The sequence below is a fragment of the Pieris napi genome, chromosome 23, assembly GCF_905475465.1.
Source record: "Pieris napi chromosome 23, ilPieNapi1.2, whole genome shotgun sequence".
Classification (NCBI taxonomy): domain Eukaryota; kingdom Metazoa; phylum Arthropoda; class Insecta; order Lepidoptera; family Pieridae; genus Pieris; species Pieris napi.
The window spans coordinates 7,008,541-7,032,874 of NC_062256.1; the positions used below are offsets into that span (position 1 = coordinate 7,008,541).

Sequence of the window (24,334 nt, forward strand, 5' to 3'; positions counted from 1 at the left end):
AGATAGCTGAGCTAACAGTCGGTGATTTATCCGTTGTTTCTTTCCAGGAATAGGATGTATCTACCCATTTCTGCCCCTACATATGCTATCCGTTGGGTTAGATAGAGCAGAAGCACGTTTGATTTCTGCCGTAACACCATGTATAGCACTGCTTGGCCCTGCCGTGTTGGGACCGCTTATTGATAAGTGAGTATACAGAATCTTAATTACGTATTAGTATTCAGAATGTAGCTTGTATGTGAATGTGTTTTTACAGATTGTCAGTGGGTCGAGGCTCGACCGGCGGAAGTTCGGGGCCCAGCGGTTCCGGGAAGCTTTTGAGAATCATCACTGCCTTGTGTCTTATTTTAAGTGCTTTATTTTATTCGTTACTACTCGCCGTTCCATACACGGAGCGACATGAGGTAAGCACTGCTTATATATTCTGATTAGATGATGACTAATCTAAAATGTCACTGCAATGAGGCATCAAAAACCCCCTTTTGATGCTGAGTGATGTTATACCAAATATAAGAGATTCGCTTTGTTACTAAAAACAATAACTTTCAGACTAGACTAGGCTTATAATAAGGCGAATTGACATTAATAGGTAACCAAATGCCTTTTCTTTTAAGTAACCTTCATAAAATTAAAAAAAATTCACTCTTAACTGAAGTACCCCTTTAGGGCAAGTATTACGAAAGTATTCGAATCCTTGAAAATGCATTTCGTTTTCATGCATTGACATTTGACAATGTGTGGGTAATATATGGAAAAAGTAAATAATTACTGTTGAAATAATCACCAATAAGAAAATCAAAGACCTCCCTCCCCCCTATTGTGCTTACGTAATACATGACCGGCCCTTTCAGTCAAATTGTGTTTACACTATAATCTGTGATGACAAATGACAGATTACGTTAAAGTACAGATGTTAGAGGAATTTTATCAGTGATATTGGTTTTTATTATAGGCCAGGAGACCGCAAGTCCTCTTTATGTGCGACGCAGATGGCGGTTACGTAATGCAGGAAGTGTGTACTGAGGGCATGAGATGCAATAGATGGGATGGACAAAAGGTAGGAAAAATCGGAATTCGAAAAAGTATTTTTATTACAGCCAGGCAACGATTGTAAGATGTTTTTAGTCTATCATAGATAAGTTTTGGCGCGAAATTATAGATCTGTCTGTTTTGACAGTTAGGAATAAATTGTCTTCGATTCGGACTTAAGTTAGGACTCTTTATAATGAAGCGTCACAAAGTTATAGAATTTAGGTATACGAAAATTGAAGACTTATAATAATTTAAGTAAAAAAATCGAGATTTAAGTTTATGTATTATTAACATAATTATAATAATTCAAAACGAATAAATAGATAACGTTATAGTTGAAATATAAGAATGGCAATATTCGACTTTATTTATAAAGTTCAGACAATATGATATATAAAAAGTCATCATATATTTGAGAATAAACGAAATTTAAAATAAACATTTCAATCATTCAATAACGTATGGTATGCTTATGAAAATTGTTTATTTAAGAATGTGTGAAACTCGGTAAACAGCCAAAATCCAATACTACAGAAAGTTGAAAAGAAACTTGTACGATCCATGGCTGTACATTTTTCTTTCAGGTTTTCTTAGTTTTATAAGCGAAATTTGTTTTAATGTATTAATTAGATGTACCAATGTTTCTAGTCAGGAGTACTTGCTGTGGGCGCGTGTGAATACGGCTGTGCTGACGAGAACATGACGTGGGTGATGAAGCCCTTCACTACAACATCTACTACCACAACAATGAGCCCACTATATAACAGTGTCGCTAATTATACTGTGAGTATACGTTTGATTATTTGCGACGCCTTTTAAAATATAAGGCAAATGGGTGAGAGACCCACCGTTCATCACTGGCTTAGGAGAAGTGTCTGCCCTTTAGGAAATTGTACCTCTTTTCTTAAATTTAAATTCAAAAATAATTTATTAATTTAGGGAACAATATAATAAATAGAACACAAGAACAGAGTGTCTTCCCTTTATTAGAGACTGTAAGTAGTGTTATTGGACACTTTCTTATCATGTAAACATCCTCATTAGTAAATTAGGTTAGATTTAAATTACTTATTAGTCTTAAGTTAGGCTAGATTGTAATGATCCATGATGTCTTAGTAAAGACACATGTATATATATAAAAAAAAAAAAAATTTAGGGAACAAAATGTACTATCCTCATTTAATTAACTGTCTAGAAATTCAATTAACACTCTGATTTAACTACTTTACTGCGACATATATATGAAATGCTTCCAATTTTACATTTATTGCCAGTTCTCAAATCAAGGACCATAGTTACAGGACCGTAGATCGTAGTGGTTTGGCCCCGGAGGAAAGACCCCGGAGACTCTTTAACGCCCCCTAGTAGGAACTACCCGAGGTGGTTTTAGTGGATATTGCTCAGTCTCTAAATAGCAGAGATTCTGGTGTGGGTTGAGTCCCACATACCCTTGCAGATTTCTGGGGATGTGCAAATGTATTTCCACGGATATCAAAAAACAAATAGTAGTGGTTCCGAAATACTGAGCAGCTGGCTCCACAGATTGCTGTTGCGCGGCTCAAAGTCCCTTTGGAGCGCTTAGTAATAGAACGACAGCCAATGAGTATAGATACGAAATAAATGCATACGTAATTTTCTGTCCCGTACCTATATGTGTTCTGTACCTTTGTTTTCACCACAAGCATGTCGCAAATGCTTCTAATATCAATAGAGTTAGTATATTCTAAATAAAACCTATTTAAATACGATTTCATAAGGAAATTTGTTTGTCGCGTTTTACTGTATTTCGTAAAACAATTTGACCTTGAATTTTGCGTATTCATTAACCCATTGTTAGAATTACATTTTTTGCCTTCCGTTCACTTTGTAAAAAAGACAAAAAGAAATAGTTCCGATATATAATCATCTACACTCATTTTTATTATTTGCTTAATACATTAAACGTTTTTATTTCGTGTTTTCCACGTTTTGAGAAATACTTTTAGTTAAAACTGTTTTGTACAAAGGGATAAGACCTAAGGATTTCGGATAAATTTATCGTGAATTTTAATAAAATACATATTTGTAGTATTATTTGAAAGTAGTCCTTGAGAAGGGCAGTGCACCAATGTTACGATTTTTGTTCTATGTGTGCATTTAACACTTGTCCGTGCTGTAAAGTACCGTAAGAAAACCGGTTTGTCACAGATTCAAAAATCTGCATATGTCAGATGATCTGATCATCAACTTGTCTATGAAATAAAAATGATCAAAGAAACAGTGTATCTGTTTCTTTGATCTGAGGGGCTGTAGCATTCTTTTTTTAAACTGTAGCAATCATATTTTCATTTCCTTCAAACTACCCAATTTAAAACGAGTTAAAACGAGTTTTGGCATAATTCTTTTTTTTTTTTTATTCCTAGATGTACACCGAAATTTTGAACAACTATGAAATGTATATTTCTAATAACACCGGCCGAATTCAAATGTCATAAAAGTGTTTATTATCTGTGGCAAGCGAAGCACTTCGCGCCAAATTTGTTTTGTGTCTTGGTGCCATTCTTACTATTATATATTAAGAATGGTCTACTTATTATTTACTTTTCACCTCAGACACCAGTGCTACTAGTGACAGAAGAGCCGGAAGATGACGCAGACTTCGAGATCAACCCACCACATCTCTGCTACAATGGCCAATGTCTCGTATACATGCAACACGAAAAGAGGCTACGCGTTCCCCTCTCTCTATTAGCCCCAGAAATGCCTGAAGATAATTCTACTGACGAAAACAATTGGTGCACCTATAGAACTGGTAAAGAATTTTAAATTTTCTACTTAATAATAAAGCCTTTTATGATAATTGCGTATTTACAATATTGATATTCTAATGCTAATATATCTTGCACCACCTCTTTTGTCTCCCCCCGTTCTTCTGCGTTCATTGCTGCCATACATTTTTTTTCTCCTTATGGAAATATATTTACATATTTTATAAACACATTTATTTCCAACACAGTACTAAAATTCTTAAACTAAACAGGGACCAAACTTTTAAAGTTATACTTCTTTTGGGGCGTTAGGGAAAAATGATGAGAGTAATTTTTTACGATGCACGCACCGTCACAAAAACCACACCCGCACTCCGTCACATAAAACCGACACCCTGAATATCTGTTAAAACGTCGGTAAACAGTCTGGGCCGCTAATTGGCACTTGCTCTGTTTTATCGACATAAGTACACACGTTTTTTTATGTTTGTTTTAATTTTTATTATTACTATGTAGGTTAAGAATAATATAATTACTGTATATTTTAGTTTTATTATTATTATTAGATATTTTTAGTATTAATTAGGATTGGCTATGCATATAAAGTTATTGTCTATTGAAGCGTAGAATAAATGCGAAGCCGTATGGTTATGGCTAAGAGTAAGAGAAGATAGACATTTAAAGTCAAAAGCAAAAAACTCAAAGTTAATTAAATTAATTACTTAATTAATTTACTAGTGATAAAATTAATTCCTTTTAGAAAGAAGAGAATTGGCTCTCCTTACTCTAATGAGCTAAAAATCGTATTTCAATTACAGCTGGGCCATCAAAATGTATAGTACCAGCTGACCGTCTTCAAGAAATAAACCCAGATGGAGGTGAATGTAAGGCAGCCGTGCGATGCCAAGTGCTGGATCCGTATGATGAACCGGACGGAGTTCTTGCTAATGCTGAGTGCAGACTTGTTATTGGCGACCCGTCTTATACTTTCTGGAGCTATTTCGTTATAAGGTAGCTAGTAGAGTGATAGTAGACGCCCGCACAGTAGGCCGGCAACGCATTTGCGAGCCTTCAATGTGAATGTACATAAGGTATCACTTAACATCAGGTGAGCTTCCTGCCCCTGATTTTAATTATTTGTTTATCATAATATAAGAAATATCATATCATAGTCTAGAATATCATAGTCGCATTGAGCTGTGGATTCGCTATTTCATATATTTAGGTTCTATCTGCGTAACTTTGAATTTTTATTATTAATTTGGATGTGTGAAAAAGGCTAGAAATGCATCCTAATAAGCTTGCCACGCAACTATCCATACCGGACCTAATAAATAGGCTTAAAAGGCGACAAATCCTAAGTCTTGATAGACACGGTTGAAAGAGAGGAGCAGTCTCGATGGAGATTTTGCTCTGAACGCCTAACAGCTCTCAACACATCTGCTCATAGTCTAGCTGACTGATTGCAAGATAAAGACATATTAAAAAAAAAATTGGATGTGGATTGTGTGATGGAGTGGGAACATTTTATGAAAATTCATAATAAAATCACTTCTACTCTTAATTAAAATTATTTTATAAGTTAAAAACACTAAAAAAATCGTATTTTTTAAAAATTAATTATTGTTTTTAGTTATTATGCAAATATTTACACCCTAATCCAAACAACTTATTAAACCCCTTTTTTCACAGACTTTTCGCTGACATATGGCCCACAGCCGCTTTGGCCTTGCTAGGCGCTGCTTGCGTCATAGCAACAAGAGAAACATCCTTAGGCCGTGGTGATGTTGGAAGACAGCTGGCCTTCGGAACCCTCGGCTTGGCGATCTTCCCACCCTTAGCCGGACTTGCAGCCTCGGAAATGCCTGACACGCCATACTTGGTGCCCTTCCTGTTGCATGCCTTGTTCATGTTTATTGGTGCACTCATACTAATAGTTGACAGGTGAGTTGTTCGACTTAGGGTCCTTCAAGAAAAGAGCTTACCAATTCTTAAAAGGCCGGCAACGCACTCGAGATCCCTCTGAAATAGAGTGTCCATGGGCGGCGGTATCACTTAACATCAGGTAAGCCCGTTTGCCCCCTGTTCTATAAAAAAAAGTATTTTTCAAGTGTTTGGAACTGTTTCCAGACGATATCTGTCTTATAATAACAATTTATTTATAGTCTAGTCGACAAGTTGAAAATGGAACAAAATAGAGATACTGCTCTTAAAATTATGTGCGATTGCTCATTGGATCCGGAATGACGTCTAGAAAAATGTGCTAAAAGCGTGTATTAGCGCTTAAAAAATTGCAAAAGTTATAGACAATTAAAGATGAAAAAAAAATAGCATTTAGTTTTTTGCCAATATTTAATAAACTATTAATATTTAAGAAATTTCAAATAAAGATTCTGAAAGAGGAGGAAATTTCCAATAAAAAACTCCTAACTCCCGGAACTCTATCTCCATTATTTATAATTTTAATTTAACGCTGAAAATAGGTCTGCGGGTGACATTTTTAGGATTCGCGCGTGGCGTCAAAAGCGAGTACGGCACATTAATTAATTTATTTAAGGTATTGAATTTTTTTTTTATTTGAAAAAATTATGGTGTGTTCTGAACACTATAATTAATATATTCCCGTTGAAAATTTTACTTAAAGTTAATTTTTCAACAAGTTAAATAATTGTTAACTAACGAAATTTTCTCGAACGACCGTCTTAATTGTAAGTGAAAAAAAATGTTTAAATAATGGTCGTAAAAATATTTCGCTTCGTAGAGCCGTTCTTACATACATACTTAACAAGATCGTGCCATAAAAGTTAAAAAAAATATTTCTACTTTGTTTATAAAATTTTTATACTTAAACAAAAACTAAAAAATCCATGTAATGTTGTTAAAAAATTTTTTTTTTCTAAATCATCATATAATCGTTTTTTATTAATACAAGATATTTTTTGATTTGCAAAGACAAAAATTCCCGCCATTTGTTGATAAATTTTTTTTAAACAAATTGATTAAATCATTATTTTAAAAAAAACATTAACACAACTTTATTACATTAAAAATTTTATGATTTTACAAAAAAAAAATTTTCCTTAATAACAATTTTTAATTGTTTATATTTTTTCTTTTTTTTTCTTTTCTATTGTTTAAATAATTAGTTAAGAAATTGTTTGTTTCTAAAAATCATAATTGACAGTCCTTTGTTTATTGCTTATTAACTTACCAATTTGTTATAAACAAATATTCAACTTTTTTTTATTTTTTTCTAAACTTCTAAAATTAACAAAAACAACCATATATAACAAAGTATAAAAGAGATTTTTTTTAGAATCTTTATTTGAAATTTCTTAAATATTAATAGTTTATTAAATATTGGCAAAAAACTAAATGCCATACCGCTGTAAAGCTATTGCTTAGCATTTTTTATCAACTTATGCAGTTATAATTATTTATTTATTTATGCAGTATTTGTTTTTCTTTGATATCAATTCAATCTACCACTCTACCAGAGTCAGACTAAAACGCCTATATAGTCTGTCTTACTCTAACGCGTACCGGCTGCACCGGCCGCGCTCACTCTACGTCACCGATCTCGTCAGAGAGATGGGAATACGCAGTATGCGTTCTGTGTCACTCTAACGCGTATTTGCCGCACCTATATCACATCATCGTGCGTTAGGTTTTTTCGTTACGGAATTTCTTGATTCGGTCGCCGCGCTCAAAGCCCGCGATAGAATCTATGCAATAGCTTAATAACGAATTGCGTTCCAGCCACATGCCGCTCTCCACTCCTGAATGGTGGTGGCATACTGCAACAGGCGTCCTGACAATGCCCATGAATGCCGTAAGACGTTATGGAGCTGAGACGGCTGCTATCTTCGCTGTCGTGGTTCTATTAGGTACTCTGTGGAGTGGAATCGATGCATATTTGCCTTGGTAAGTCTTCTGGTATATTTGTAAGGTAAAATTGTAACAACGTTCTTCCTGGTCAATTTTTTTGAAGTTATACTTCTTTTAGCGCATCACAAAAAACCGATACCCAGAATATATGTTCAAACGTCGGTAAAACAGTCTGGGCCGCTTGTTGGCGCTTGCTCTGTTTTATCGACAAGTTGCATTGTCGTGGCGTAGTGATTTTCAGAGTCGTGTTTATTTTAACCAAAATAATGATTTCTATGAAAACCAATGTGATAAAAAACAGTGTTTATTGAAAATATCATGATTAGTACATTATATCGTTTCGATTGGAAGTGACATTGAAAATGGACAAGAATAATGCAATTCGAAGAGGGAAAGTCCCTCTAAAGAGCTCGAAGAAAATTATTTATTGGAGCTTTCAAGTATTACGTAACGTATTTTGGGGGAGGGGGGGGTCCTTTTGGTTTGGTAAAAATATGGTATTGGGTAAAACGTTAAGATGCGGGGCGGGGATTGAATTACGCGTTATTGTTAATATTATTTTCGACTTTCCAGTACTTTACACCACAAAATGGTAACTTTAAGGTATTAAGAGTCACTAGGTGGTCACGAAACGTTTAACTATACTTGGGTACAGAAAAACGTTACGGCGCGTTATATGGGGGGGGGACAATAATCTCCAAAAATTTGCGTGACGTAATACTTGAACGCTCCGTAACTCGTGTACATAAGTACATACACGTTTTTTTAATTCTAGGACGGTACTAGAGCTGAACGGTACCAGCGTGTCTGCCGGTCTGACACTGACAGCCGGTGCCTTACCCGCAGTCCCCGCTCTGTGGTGGGCGGAGGCGGTCGTGGACTACATCGGACATTCCAACATCTACATCGCGGCCTTTACGTTCTACTGTCTACGGTACACTGGTGAGTACTGTTTAATTTAAAACAATTTTTAAGAATAATTTTTTTAAGATAAACTTGAAGATTTTCCAATAATTAACTTTCCTGAACTATACTAGTACTCTTATTGAAGTTTGAGCGTAAGATTCAGAGTCGAGACTTATCGCTAAGTGTGACTTCTTGTGATGCCTCTCCATTGGTAGTCAAGCGTGTCTGGTCCTGTTTCAAATGCAGCAACTCTTCCGCATTCACAAGCGTTCAAGTATTACGTGACGAATTTTGGGGGGGGGGGGGGTCCTATTGTAAAACGTTTCGATGCGGGGCGGGGATTGAATTACGGGTTATTGTTAATATTATTTTCGACTTTCCAGTACTTTACACCACACCACAACTTTTAGGTATAAAGAGTCACTAGGTGGTCACGAAACGTATTACTATACTTGGGTACAGGAAAACGTTACGACGCGTTACATGGGGGTGGGTCAATAATCTTCGAAAATTGCGTGACGTAATACTTGAACGCTACCTAACTTTACGAAGCGAATTAACAAACTGTGGAATCGACTCCCGATGGAGATACGAATTTTAAGTGGGAGTGTCTATGGATTGAATACGGTTTTGACATATGTATGTAAGTCATACTTAGCGATATGTTTCGACTCATCTAAATGTGAACCATTTTTCCAGCTTTAGCCTACAGTACAACGTACACGTGGGTGATTGTAAGCGAGCTCCTGGAAGTGTTCACATTGAGCCTGGTTTGGGTGACGTCAGTGCTGTACTTCCGCCATCTTGTACCACGGAAGTACACTGCCACCGGTCAAGCTTTACCTGTCATTGCGCACTTTTGTCTAGGTAGACTTTTGTTTTATTTATTTTCATATAATTACTAGCTAACCCGGCAAACGTTGTTTTGCCATGTATATTATTTCTAGAAAACATTTTTTTAGTTCAATAAAAATAACTATCTACTATGGTAAAAAAATTTGGGTTGATCGTAGAGGGGTGAAAATTTTGAGTTGTATATATTTTTGTATGCTGTATCATAAAAAATAAAATAAAAAAACATTGTCTAAAAAATAAAAAAAAGGTTTTGGAATGGACACTCCTTATCACTTGGGTTTGAAAGATAGATAGTAGCCGATTATCATATATCAGATTAAATTTTTTGAGTTAGAACAACACAGTAATACAACAACCTAAAAATCGTTTTTATCAAATCATATTTATTTACTTACATATTCCAAATTATAAGTGGAATATCTACGAGTATAACTCAATCTTTGTTAAATCGAAATAGTCAGTAAGTAGAAAAAAATAGCCATTCCCTTCCGCTGAATGAACAAAATGTTATTTCCCTACGAAGTATTGATATTATATATTTACTAGCTGATCCGGCAATCCGTCATTTTGCCATATATAATAAAAAATAGGGGTTGATCGTAGAGGGGTGAAAATTAGTGGGTTGTATGTATTTTTTTAATGCTGTATCATAAAAAAATTAAAATTAAAAATTTTGTCTAAAAAATAAAAAATAAATTTAGGGGTGGACTACCCCTAACATTTAGGGGGATGAAAAATAGATGTTGGCCGATTCTCATAGATACCGGATAAGCACAAAAAATTTCATCAAAATCGGTCAAGCCGTTTCGGAGGAGTATGGCAACGAAAACTGTGACACGAGAATTGTATATATTAGATACTCTTCAACTCGAATTTCAAAAAGGAGAGATTCTTATTGTAGAAAAATTCTTATTGTTTCATGAAGACGATTCCACCACAATCTAAGACATGCACAAAATACTCAAAAAAATACAAACCAAATATTGGCATAGAAAAACACGTCAAGCAAAGTTAACAGAACATATGTGCTTAGAATAATTTACCTATGGATAGTAATAAAATTAAAAATTATTTTAATTTGTTCAATTTGGTTATATTTTCTCAATATTCCGACAAGACTCCTCCCTATTACGACAACTCTCTATAACGAGAAAAAAATGCTCTGATTCTTGAAATTCGTTATAAAGAGTGTACACTGTTTAAAGAAAAATCTTTTTAACCGGATTAAAGTTATGTATTATTATAAATTTACAATTATTTAACATAATTTTAAATTTATCCGACGTTTCGCGTGCTTTACAGCGTGCATGGTCACGGTGACTGAAGACAAAAGGTGTTGAAATTTAAATGTCAAAAAGTATCACAGCTGTAGAGAAAGTTGCATTATCTGTATTTATTTCCCCGGAGTTGGTATCGACTAAAAGATGGAGGATTTTGGCAAAAATGGCTCACGGTGTCCTCTATTTGCGCGGATTGTTTTTCTTGAGATTTTAATTTGGATATTATTGGATCCCAGGTGTTTGACAATTTTAGACGTCTAACAAACTAACAGCTGTGATACTTTTTGACATCTAACACCTTTTGTCTTCAGTCACCGTGACCGCGCACGCTGTAAAGCACGCGAAACGTCGGTTAAATTTAAAATTATGTTAAATAATTGTAAATTTATAATAATACATAACTTTAATCCGGTTAAAAAGTTTTTTCTTTAAATGTGTAAAGGTTATGTTAATCAAAGACAATACTAGTGTACACTGTATTATAATAATTAACGTAATACAGGTCGATGTATCGGGGCCATAGTGAGTGGAATGGTGACACTCGAACAGAGCATCGAATCCAGCCGTAACGTGTACCGCGCGTTGGGCGTTTTGGCATTGCTCTGTTCGTGCGTCTACTTGGCTCTTTATCACTTGCTGTTGGCGCCACGATGCGCTTCACCCGCTGCGCCGCCGCCCACGCATTTATTACAAGGTATTGTTTCTAAAAATTAATAAATCAAAAAAATCAGTGGTGCTACCACCTTTTTAGGTCTGGGCCTCAGATTTCTGATTCTTATTCATAATCATTTTTAAATCTAATTGGCAAGTAGGTGATCAGCTTCCTGGCCTAACACTCGCCGTCGACTTTTTGGGTCTAAGACATGGCGGTTTTCTCAGGATGTTTTCCTTCACCGTTCGAGCGAATATTAAATGCTCACATTGAAAGAAAGTCCATTGGTGCACAGCCGGGGATCGAATCTACGATTTCAGAGATGAGAGTCGCAGGCTGAAGCTACTAGGCTAACACTGTTCAAAAATTAATAAACCTAACATTAAATGTCAGATTTCGTTAAAACTATTGCCTTAATAAGAAAGTCTAATTTCTGTCCGAGGAGTTTCAAGGCAGTGAAAACCTTTTTTCTCGATTTATTGTTGTCTTCTATAAGTACTAATTGTAAAAATTAACTTATGTTTTGATTACATTAATATTAGTTTAACAAAATTGTCTATTTTAGAAGTAATTTTTAAAATTTAATTAAATCTTAGATTTTATATATATATTTTTTATTTATTTATTTATTAGCCGGAATTAGATTCTATAGTTAGGACAGTGTTGCCCTAGTGGCTCCGGCTACTTTTATCTCAGGTCGTAGGTCCGTTGTAGCGTCATTGGTTTTTATTAAAAAAGGATTATAATACATAGCTTAAATTATAAACAAACTTTTAATCTAATTTTGCTTTAAAGCGAGCACTGTGACGGGACAACTAGACGGTAAAGATATCATAGATTAAACGCACTGCACCCTTTAACACTTTGCACTGCGTTGTAACACCTTTAGAAAGTTTCAATTTCAAAGTATATATTTCTAGATTAACGCCAGTTATGATTGTTTTTATTCTCTCCGAGACACAAATATAATACGTTTAACGAAACAATTTATTAATAATTCCGTACCTGCTTATGTCATTCCCATATCATAATAGGCAACTAGCGTGGAAACCTATTTGGTTTTTGACTGAGTTTCCGCCCATTGATAATAATGTGGTAGTGGTGATTAAAATAATATAGGGATCAGTGTTTCCCAACGAGGGGCCCACGCCCCACAGGGGGCCAAAATTATTTTCAATTAAAATTTAAGTTTTTCATTATATGTTTTACTTACTGTGTATCGTTAACAATTTCCTAGTAATTTCTTCCTAAACTAGAAAAATATGATGAAAAATCAAATTAAAGAAACAAATGATACTTCATTTGTTTCTTTAATTTGACGATCAAAAAAAATAAAATTAAAAGTTATGTATGTTGAATTCATAAGAATTTTAGTAAGGCTAAGGTACAAATGGTACAAAAAAGGTTGGGGAACACTGTATTAAAAAGGAGTGGCGGAGAATTCTTTGTCTGTTCTTCTCATCCGTTCTACGCCCTTGATTTGAGAACTGGCAGTAAATGTACAATTAGAATCATTTCATATATTTTATTAATTTTTTTACGTTCATAAGTGTACATTTTGTTATCTATACGAATTAATGATTTTATTAAAGTTTAAGAGATCGCTCGGAATCGATAAGCGAGCGTATTATTTAATTATTCAAATTGTACTCTTTTCGTAATAAGTATAACGTGTTTAAACAATTGTTTTATTATAGGTTTGAACTCTAATGGCGCTTCAAATGGATCATACGCTCCTATGAGGGTATACCACGAAGAACGATCAAGGAAAGGTCACTTCCGCTACTAAGTCGAGTGTTTCATAACTCCGCCTTCTCAATTTTGTAATATAATTACAATTCGCTTTCGCTCTCTGATACAATCAGTTTTGACTTGCTAATATGTTATGCATTTGTGTATTTTTAAACGGTTTTTTTACTAAAATAAATCTTTTTAATTTAACCATTGTTTTTTATTTAGATTTAATATGAAATATAAAACCACCTCGTAGTACAAAACATAAGTGTAGATGAAGGATGGGGTACTGTTCCAACCTAAAGGGTAGACAACCTAACATCGACTAGTCTAACTTTGAAAAGCTAAGGTCGAGAAATAGTATATATCCCAAGCAGAGATAATTAATTAGCAGTGATTTAAAGAGGCAGAGTGTAGGGGTCGCAACACAATACATTTAGCTTAAGGTTTTAAAAATCATAATTAAAATTAAAGCTTTTTACAAAAAAAAAACAATTCAGGGTTATGTAACCTAACATCACCTAAGTTCCATATATATTTTGCTTAAGTAAAATTAAAATCGTAAACAAAATGTAAAAAATAGTCGCACATTTGAAGCCAATATAAGCCCTTTACCACACTCATAAATTGTAATTTAACATTCTCGTTTCCGATAATGTCCAATAAGTGTCACTTAGATTTATGAACTCTAGTTAGTAGATTTATTGAAATAAGTCAAGTTAGTTTTTTGTTAACCGCAGCCCCTAATATTATCATAGTTATAAACTCATGTTTTAAACAATTAAAGCTAGCTTCAAACAAAGTGTTAAATTTAACTTATAATGTGCTGTGTGCAAATAATATTTAATGTAATTTTTGTACGCGATTCCAAGGATACGTCATACGACTCTGCATAGCTAATGAAAATTTATATCAAAATTGCGTACAAAAACGCTTTTGGAACAGAGTACCGATCGAAATTTCAACTGCTCGCTGGGCTTATATATTTTAAGGAAACTGTTAGCTAAATTACGAGATATTAAAACATCATGCTATGTTAGTAGTGCTTTGAATTTATTTAGCAATCAAAAAACGAAAGAGTTGTGTGGTTATTTATATAAAAACAACTCGTGTACCGGTGTTTGTCTGATTGACTAATTTACATTAATATTTTGTTTGGTTGTTGAAATGTGACATCCGTACACCTATTGCATACAACGTTATTGTTGCCATCAACTAATATCTATTTTGTATTGTATCCGGTATGTCTTCGTATATTAGACATTCTTCAACGGCGCTCCAACCCTTGACTTTGAAATAAATGAGAGGGACGAACGTTACCATCAGTATCTATACAAGTTTGACAAAAAGCTTCATCAAAATGTAAAAGGCGCTCTCAAAGGAAAAAGTTGTCCAATACAAATTCTGACTAAACGTAAATATTTCAAACTATTGTTGGAAACGTGGCGACGGCGGCTTAAATATCCCTAATATAAACATAGGACTGGGGATTTCTCTTGTAAACATGAGAGACATAGTGTGTATTATATCTCAATGTAAAACTAAATTCTCACACCGCCATTTTTCTTATCTGTCTAGTCAGCTACACAACAAAATTAATTAGGATCTTTAATATTTACCCTAAATTATTATTCGAAATTAAAACATTAATTACCAAGTGCTTTGTTCACTTACCTACGAAGAAACTGAATTGCTAATTCAAGTATAATTAAATAAAAAAATCATTCTTAATTCCCATACTGCACTTTACACAATTTTACACTACCACCTACTCCCATCCATCCCTTCCCTAAAATTAACATTCTGGTGCGTACACATGTCTCAACCATGTAAACCTGTGTCCTAAGTTTAGAAATTAGTCTTAGCTTTCTGTTTTTTTTTTATAATATAGTATTTTGGTTTCATTTATCACAAACAGGTCTCCCTAGACTTAGTTCAGGGGCTCCAATATCTGCTAAAAATGTAATTTGTTATTAAATAAAAAAATAAGAATCCAATAACATTACGTACTTACGTTACGTTAAACGTGCACTAATAATAATCCAATTTTTATTCCTTTACAACCTCCTCAGAAGGCCCGTAGAGTCAAGTTGAATTATTAAAAGGATGAGTAAGTAGAATAAATAAAAAACAGTATCCTCCAGATCATTTATTCTTTACAGTACAACAAATTATATCTGGCTTCATGGCCGCATACAGGCGTTTCATATGAAACTCAGCACAGCTGCAGGTCTAATAATGCCTATCACAATAAAACAGAACCAAAATACAATGATTTCCTAGAAAAATTCGGATAACAAAGCGAATATATACTATCAAAATTAAAACAAAATGAGAAGAAAATAAAAAAAACCTTTTACTGCTTTCTTATTTATAAAGTCAATGTCGAAATTCAAACAATTTTGATTTGACACAAATTAAATGTAGCGAAAACTATTTAATTTTCAATAGTGACCGGTACATCTGCACTTCGGATTTTATACATCAAAATTGTATACAGTCTCGTCAGTTAGTAACAAAACCTTTCTAACTGACGTTAGCATATGGAATTATATAAAAATTGTATTAGAGGACCCTTATGTACTAGATAAGGTCAGTCAGTCTGTATGAGAGCGAATTGCAAAGGTATATACTTGTAATTATGACAATTGTGCTCACTTACTACAAAGCAATGAATACACCAATATTGGGAGAAAGCAAAGTAATAAATTGATAAAATACTAAAAAAATATTTTATCATAACATACCTCAAATGATGAAACAAAATTAAGAAATTATACTGTCTATTGTCAAAATTTGACACTGTATTTGACAGTTGACATTTAGAGTCTCGAATTAACTAGAACTATTAGTGGGAATCCAATACGCTTTTCAATTACGTCATACTACGCGGTCTCGGAGTCTTACCCAAAGAGAGGTTATAAAATGAAATAGTTGAATCAGGAATACAAATTATATATTACTTATTCTAAATTATATCAAAATATATTTACAATTCCTACGTCCCATTAACATTACTTTTAATCTTCAAGTGGAGGTGTCTAAACAAAATATTATACACAAACTTTAAACATAAAATTTTGTAATAACATAACAAATACAAGAAAGACAAATATGTGTAAATATTTCACGTTTACACTTTTTACAATATTAACGTTATTCCAACCACAAGTACCACGGCAAAAATTATTGGAAGGTTTCGTCAATTTTTTTTAAGAACCAGTCTCTTTACTTAATAATTGGCACTTCCCACCAAAGAGCCTTAATTATTGTTAGTACCTTACTGTGTCGCTTTGTCTCCATTTCTTTTCATACATACGAAATCAATGATATACGATCACGCTTTCAACTAGCGACCCTTCCATACTATTTATTCACGAAAACGAATTTCTTATGTTTCTATTGCTCTAAAGGAACATTAAAGAATTTAAACATACAAATGAAATTGTACAGAATGGCAAAAATAGAACCACCCTTTTAATATTAAGAGAAAGCAAATGTGACTTAAATGCCTAACACGCAAATATTAGGAATAGTCTCTCAGCATTTTGGAATAAAAAAAGTCTAATCTTTAAAGTATTTTGTATAATTGTGGAACTAGTATTCCCCCTTTAAGAACACTAATCCGTAGTTAATCCAACATTTGTCGGACCAGGCAACAATACTCTCACTATAAATGGTAATATCGGCTGATAAAAAAATACACTAACTGATCCTTCAATTTTATTAAAATCACTCAAACGTAAGAACACAATGACTTTTACCCTCTGTTTAAATATTTGTGACTACCCTCCATAAGCACAGCACTAAACTCAGATTAAAAAAAAATATATATTTTACTAGGTTTTTATATCAGGCATTTTACACCGATTAGCTTAAACAAAACTGGAAATAAACTGGAAAATATTTCACTTACTTATCATCATGTACTATATTTATGTTAGTTAGGATTTAGTTTTTGTATTTAACTAAGGCGTCTATTTGTATAAAACGGTCAAGTATATTATCACTTTAGCGATCTTTTGTGCATTAAGATTCCTTTACATCATCAGAAATGTCCATAACACTTTCTTTACTTGCTTCCTTTGTCTCTGCTTCTTTCAACAAATCATCTATCGTATTATCACTGGCATCAACATCTTCATTATTACCATTGGTAACTTTTTCTTCGTTTAGGTTAGTTTTAACTGTTTTTGTTACTTCGCTATCAACAATCTCCTTTTTATCTTTCGGAGTGTCTTCTATAATACTTTTGTTTTTATTTTCAACATCCTTTTCATCAACTTTTTCATTTTTATCTTCAGCTTGCTTACTATCAGTTGAATTGTTCACCGCAACATCTTTGTCTATATTTGATAGTGGATCGGTGAGGATTTGGATTGAGACATTACGTTGACTTTTCGGTTCTGCACTTTTTTCTCCGTTCAATTTAGCATCACTTGCAATGTCTTTAGATGTATCGACTTCTTCGATCTTTTCACTGGTAATTTCTTTTGTGTCATCTTCATCAATCTCTTGTGTTATAGAAGCCAAATGTGCAGCTTTCTCTCTACTATCGTTTTGTTCGCTTCCACCCTCCGTCAAGTCGACTTCTTGGGTCTCGTTGCAGAAGGAATCTAGCGAATTTTCATCAATACAAATGGGGTCTTCGTCTAAATCGGGTAGTATTTCGACGTCATCGTCATCTTCCTCTTCGCTATTCTCTTGACATTTCTTTATCAAGTATTGTTTAAATCCTTTAGTAAGAGTATCACGAATCTCCTTGAACCGATGCGACGAGGTATTTAATAGGGTGTCAAAACTTCTGTGTAGATTCCGCATTTCGTTGACAGTCCTCGTTCGTAAGAAGGACGTGTTAGCTTCCTTTTTCAATTTATGTAATCGTGTCAATGAGTACTCGAGTGCGTCTATAGCGTCAATCAAATTATATCTGTACCATTCAACGGGTACTGACAGGTCAGCTTCCCTTTGGGTCGTGTCAGAGCGACGGGCCTTTGGAGATTTGTGTTTTGACACTTTTTTGCGATTTGCTGGATTGTTTTTTATTGTTCTTAGCGGTGGGGGCGTCCCACGGCTGGATTTATTAGATGAATTAGTTTTGGGTCGGTTTGTTTCAGTAACCGCTACTATCGTAGCCGAATAACCGCCGGGCATGGAGGGATTGGCATTGATTGCAAATATTCTACCATCGGGAAGTCGATACATCTTATTGGAAGATAAGGTTTGGGGGTCCACGCGGAATTTAAGACCACCGGTGACAGAATTCACGGTAACGTCGTTTTCAGTCATTTGTATGATATTTTCGGGTGTCACGTCGGAGAGAGTGATAGGCTTTTGTGTAGACAATGTCTTAGGTGTCACCGGACCTGGTGTTATGCACTGCACATCATCATCCGTGTTATCCTCTGTCACCTATAATTCCAAGTGTAACATTAAATTTGGCTACCAAATCAAAATATCTAAGTAAAGATACTATTTGTTTGATGATAGAAAAGATCTTAAAGCAATACCTGTTCCCTTTTTAAACTTTTACTTTAAGTACATGTCTTGTGACATCACAGCGAAAAAAAAATTTAGAGAAAAAAATACAGAATGAGGTTTAATAAGGGCGCTACTTTTCATAATGATTGAGGGAACTAAATAGTCTGATAAAGAAATATATGTATGTACCTCGCATAATGGCTCCATTGGGAAGTCCGGAGTGCATACTAACTCGTCCTGAGATGCGCCACTCATGTTTTGTATAGAAGACATATCTAGTCCCTAAAAATTATTTACATTTTATAACCACTGCATTATAGCCATTTTATATGTAAAAAGGTTTCGTTTGGCAAAAACTTGATCAAGTCATTTTCCTTTACGAGTCAGGAGAAACAACCAAAATTAATCTACCCTATATCTCAATTAAAGAAAATAAGAAAACCAGTACAACCTTTTTAATTCTGAGCTTTAAATGTATGTATCTGTTTAAAAAACAACTGTTTTGTTTTCATTTGTTAGGTATCTATTTCATGATCATTTAATCAATCAAATAAACAAGTAGGTGATCAGCCTCCTATGCCTGACACACGCCGTCGAATTTTTGGGTCAAAGGCATTCCGGTTTCTTACAATGTTTGCCTTCGCCGTACGCGCGAACCTACAACTTCAGGTATGAGAGTCACACACTGAAGCTACTGGGCGAACCCTGCTCTTCTTAAGGATTTAAGACTACTTTCATATACATCATGTTGTATACCACAAACCTGTATTTCATTAAAATTAACAACATGAAGTCTTATCCATTTGTACAGATAAGTTGAAATTTAATTTCAAACAAGAATCATAAATATTTAAGCTTAATAATATAAAATTTTCCAAGACCCAAACAATTAATATATGTTCGGGACCTAAAGAAGACCCACAGAGTTGTCTGTCATAGCTTTTTGTTGAATAAACCAAGCCTTTTGACCGCATATTACATCTGTGGCTTTTTTTTATTAGTAGACCTAACTTCGGTTGAGGAAAGAAAAAGTATGCCCATGTCATTTAAATATATATATTATATCTAGCTTTTTACATCTACATAATATGCCCTTACCTGGGTGAGACTGTCCAGTGATAAATTAATATTATCATTATTAAACATAACATTGTTAAATGGTGTGCTTGTACTGATCCCGTTGAACATATTATTTTGAAAGTTGGCTTTCGGTCTTATCTTTATTAATGTATTTTGGGGAACAGGTTTTCTCTCATTTAGTATTCTTATTGGGTTCATCATGTTTGACGGCAGCTGAAATAAAAGAATATCACTTAATAGATGAAATTTAAAACTGTATTTGGGAGCATTCAAGTATTACGTCACGCAATTTTTGGAGATTATTGCCCCCCCCCCCCCCCCACATGTAACGCAATGTATACTGTACCCAAGTATAAAGGCCGATTTACATTATCTTAGTGTTTAGGAGAGTGCTTTAGTACAACTTGAAAGGCAAGTTCTTTAGCGTAGCGTTTACTAAAGCAAGTAGCGTTTACATGTTTCAACTAAAGTACTATCCTAAAGCACTCTCCTAAACACTAAGATAATGTAAATCGGCCTTAATAAAACGTTTCGTGAGCACGTAGTGACTCTTTATACGTAAAAGTTACCATTATGTGGTGTAAAGTACCCCCGCCCCGCATCGTAACGTTAAATAATGTTAGAATATTTATTATTGTTTATCGCTAATACCGAGTGAAATTTTATAACAGATGGTATAGTAATTTTATACCATATCCATAAATAGAGGTACTCGAAGCTCATGTGTTGTTTATTAAAAAGCCAATATCACACATTTTGTGCCATACATTTTTATCTGAATAAAACTTATTAACATCATAATTAATAATATATAATCACACCCTTATAATATATAAGAGTGACCCTATATTAATTTATAAACACTTTGCATATGGAAATATAATACAATAGACATAATCACATGAAATGGATAACAACAGGCCTTATCGCTTACGAGCGATGTCTTCCAGGCAAATACTGTGAGAAAAAAAAGAAATTAAAATAGGTAAAATCTTCTAATAACTATGTCATATAGTTGTTTAGACAAAACTAATGGAACAAAACAAAGCAATTAAAATATGTAGACACTGATCAGGACTATTAAAAAAAAAATATAAAAAACAAAGGGAAAAAGAAAAAGTGATACACGAATCACGATAATTTTAGATCAGTTTCACATCAATTAGTACGAAAATTAGGGATATATGATTATCTTCCAACTAGAAACAATCAAATTTGTGAGGATTCAAATCCAAATGCATTATGAAATAATATTATTAAAAGCTAATCTAAATAACTCTCTTTTTGCATGATTGTGTCATGGCTGAACTTACCATGATTGACCGTGACCATGCAGGCTGTAAAAACAGGTGAGATAAAAATTGCCTTATTGGCTTAATTCATTGTATCAGGCAGAAAACACAGGCTCTCTTGCAAATAAGGCAACTTTATCCATAAACACAGAAAAAAATCTATTTTATGGTAGTTCACACTACCAGATATGAGAACTTACCCTAACTTTCTTCATAGGTGCAACGTGAAAGGTATTAGTCACCTTTGGTGACACACTAATAGGATTTTTCAAAATTATACTTGGTTTCATTTTGGGACTCGCCGACCTTTTTTGCCCCTTCCTAATTTCGGCCTTGTTCACCTCATCAGAATTAATTGAAGCAAATTTCTTCACCTAAGGATAAAATTACAATGAATACAACTTTTGTTACATTTTATTAGTAAGTGGTTTAAAAGCATCAGCCTGAAAGACATTGTACTGATGAGGCTGATGGTATAGATCCACCCAATGGTCTAGTGATCACAGAAATTCTAAGCTGGTATGAGCTAAGAATACATAAGTGTAAGCCCCATAAGTAACCAATTATATGCAAATCATATTGTCTATGAAATGTTAGTTTCCTCACGATTTTTGTCTACACTAATACAAGCTCTATAATAAATATTTCAGTGCACAATACAAAGAGCCAGCCAGGATTTAAATGCTTCAACCTGAGAGTGAAGAGTATTCTTAGTAGCAACACTAAAATTTCTTAATGGCAACACAAACAAAAAAAAGTAATAGAGTAATGTTCTTTAAAGATAATATTTGTCTTTGGTTTACATGAGTAGTACATTTAAATAGAATTCCTATGATTTATCTTGAATATTGACAGCAAGTTGACAAATATTCTATTGAAATGTTGCAATATTCTATTTAATTTTTAAAATAATTACTAATTGTGTCCCCTTGTTCTTTATAACACATTACAATTAATTATTAATGATGTATGTTATTGAAGCATCTAGAATGCAATTGCAAATGAACAAAAATACTATAATTGACAATGCAAAATGTGGCGAATAAGTAAATTAAATTTAATTAATAATAAAATTACCATTATTGTAGGAGGAAGCTTAGATACAACTGCAACAGCTGCTTTTTTGGCTTCAGCTTCTTTCTTCTTAGCCTCCAACCTTTCCTTCCTTCTATATTTAGACCTACAGCACTCAGAAACATCTTCCGATATTTCTTTTAAATATGATTCCTTGAGCTTTGCATCTTCAGTTTTATAAGCCATTCTGAAAGTATTCGTTGGTTACTAGTTATTCTGATTACTTTCACCATTTTGCTCAAAATTAGTTATTACAGTTACAATTCTAGTGTTTTGTTAATATTATTAATTCAAAGTCCACTATGTATCTTTAAAAATCAGCTAAGTCAATAATGTTTAGGGTCAGACAGTCAGAAAGATAATTGTCTAAATGCATTTATTACATTAATAGGCTTTCAATTATCCTAAGCATTTATTTTTATTATAAATAAAATTCAGGCTTATAAGTTTTTTATACACATTTCATCTTTTCAAGTCACTTACCTGTTTTTAAAGTCACAGTAGCGCAATGCTGCCCAACAAATTGCACGCAAATCTCTCAAACAGGTGCTATTACATTTAAAACATTTCCAATCATCTACTTCCTCAATCTCTCTGATTTTAGCTGGGCCCATATTTCTTTTTATGCATTTCTAGAAAAAAAATCAAATAAGTATTATAATGCTAAGAGTTAATAACGACTATACCATTTTCTTCAATTAATATAATGGAATTCTCACCGCACAAAATACATGTGGGCAATCTGAGCAGCAGTACACTTGACCGCCTTGTCCACACCAGCGACAATATAGTTCAGAGCCATCATCACCCTTCTCAAACTCTCCACTGTTATAAAATGAATAACAATTCTGGCACATTAATGTACGTAACATAGGATGTGTTTTCATATTACTTTCATTTTTGGGACAAATCCCTATATGTCGGTCACAAGCAGTACAGTGAACTTTCATGTGAATAATAGTGTTGAGATCTGAAAGAAATACAATTTATTTCCAATGTTTTTACATTTATTAACACTAAATAAAACTTATAAATTACCTTTAAATTTTGTTATATAGTATGATCTCTCATCTTTAGATATATCTTCTTCAAAGTCATCATCTGCTGGGGCTGTAAATAATGAATGAAAATATTAAGATGACTATTACTATTAAATCCGATATTTTTTTGTTATTTGAGTAATAACAACTGTAACTACTGTACACAAATTGTCAAATATGCAATTACTGAAATTAGATATCAGTATGTGTTTTTTTACAGTATTTAAATGTACTATTACTGAATAAGATAATACAATTTCCTCACCCGGGAAAGGCGGGAATGGCACATTATCTGATACTTGAACCGGCTTCTCGGAGTCAGCAAGTGCTTCACTATTAGTTTCATTCATTTTGAAATGCTTTGAATACCAAAAGATTATTAATAATTACACACTCCTTATAAAAACTTTAACCAAATGTTTATTAATATTCGATGCTAATCGTGTTTAGCCTAATAGTTATTACTGTACAGAAAAAACTTTATATTAAACATAGAGCATTTACTTTATTCAGCCATTTTGGCATTTTCGCTTTCGTTTTTGGAATTTGGCATTTAGTGAAGTGGCAATGGTTCGATAATTTTTGTGAAAACCGATTTTTCGTAACTTTAAGTATATAAATAAATTCTGCAAGTATGAAAATTAGTAATTTAAAAAATACGCGTTCATGTTATATTACCTAATTTAATAGGTAATGTTAAGACATGGATGAATTGAAATCATTGTAGGGATGTGAAATAATAATCGATTATTAAAAATATCGATTGTTTTAAAAGTAAAAGTCGATTTTTTACACGATTTTTATATTTGAAATAATCGATTATTTTTATAATTGAAAATCAATCATAGTCGATTTTTTATCTGCCACCTCCCGACATTATGTCTGGTCTTTTATGACCCGGACCTCGAACTATCAGGGATATTCGATATACAACGATATTTACAATGCGATACATTGAATCCGATTCTTTGAAGATGTATTGATATACTCGATGCATTGATGTTTTTTTGTAAAACATCGAAAGGATGATAAAACCAGTTAATTTTACAAAAACTCAAGTTTGAATGGAACACTATAATTTAAAAGTTAAATCAATTTATTTAGCAGCACAAGACTACATACAATTAAAAAGACAACAAAAATACTGCAATGTGCTACTGAAAAGGCATACACTCAACATTTATCAAATTTCACCTACAATCTATCAAAACGAGATTTAGAGAAAAGTTACGAGAGAGTTAATTTCGATTTTGATAAATCTTAAACGTTAATT

General features: G+C 33.4%; 2 protein-coding genes across 3 annotated transcripts in view; one reads left to right on the plus strand and one right to left on the minus strand.

Moving 5' to 3' along the window:
* The window catches only part of LOC125061390, a 29,116-nt gene extending 15,815 nt beyond the window's left edge, over nucleotides 1-13,301 (plus strand). The window contains exons 3-14 of the mRNA XM_047666810.1: nucleotides 48-186; nucleotides 257-404; nucleotides 953-1,057; nucleotides 1,681-1,815; nucleotides 3,625-3,823; nucleotides 4,598-4,790; nucleotides 5,472-5,723; nucleotides 7,539-7,703; nucleotides 8,443-8,609; nucleotides 9,273-9,440; nucleotides 11,211-11,402; nucleotides 13,058-13,301. Of these exons, the coding sequence (XP_047522766.1) occupies nucleotides 48-186; nucleotides 257-404; nucleotides 953-1,057; nucleotides 1,681-1,815; nucleotides 3,625-3,823; nucleotides 4,598-4,790; nucleotides 5,472-5,723; nucleotides 7,539-7,703; nucleotides 8,443-8,609; nucleotides 9,273-9,440; nucleotides 11,211-11,402; nucleotides 13,058-13,149 (1,955 nt within the window). The 3' untranslated portion in view covers nucleotides 13,150-13,301. The remainder of the gene's footprint in view (nucleotides 1-47; nucleotides 187-256; nucleotides 405-952; nucleotides 1,058-1,680; nucleotides 1,816-3,624; nucleotides 3,824-4,597; nucleotides 4,791-5,471; nucleotides 5,724-7,538; nucleotides 7,704-8,442; nucleotides 8,610-9,272; nucleotides 9,441-11,210; nucleotides 11,403-13,057) is intronic.
* A 1,929-nt stretch (nucleotides 13,302-15,230) lies between these two features.
* LOC125061395 lies at nucleotides 15,231-23,611 on the minus strand. 2 transcript variants are annotated; one of them, XM_047666832.1, is made up of 10 exons: nucleotides 23,327-23,611; nucleotides 23,060-23,131; nucleotides 22,741-22,991; nucleotides 22,505-22,653; nucleotides 22,025-22,208; nucleotides 21,148-21,321; nucleotides 20,969-20,992; nucleotides 19,674-19,868; nucleotides 18,765-18,857; nucleotides 15,231-18,506 (listed from the first exon to the last, which is right to left on the minus strand). In XM_047666832.1, exons 1-10 carry the CDS (start codon nucleotides 23,409-23,411, stop codon nucleotides 17,124-17,126), a joined length of 2,610 nt encoding a protein of 869 aa, XP_047522788.1. In that variant the 5' UTR covers nucleotides 23,412-23,611; the 3' UTR covers nucleotides 15,231-17,123. The 2 variants fall into 2 exon arrangements, with proteins under 2 accessions (XP_047522788.1, XP_047522789.1); XM_047666833.1 differs by lacking the exon at nucleotides 20,969-20,992.
* Between the last annotated feature and the right edge of the window lie 723 nt (nucleotides 23,612-24,334).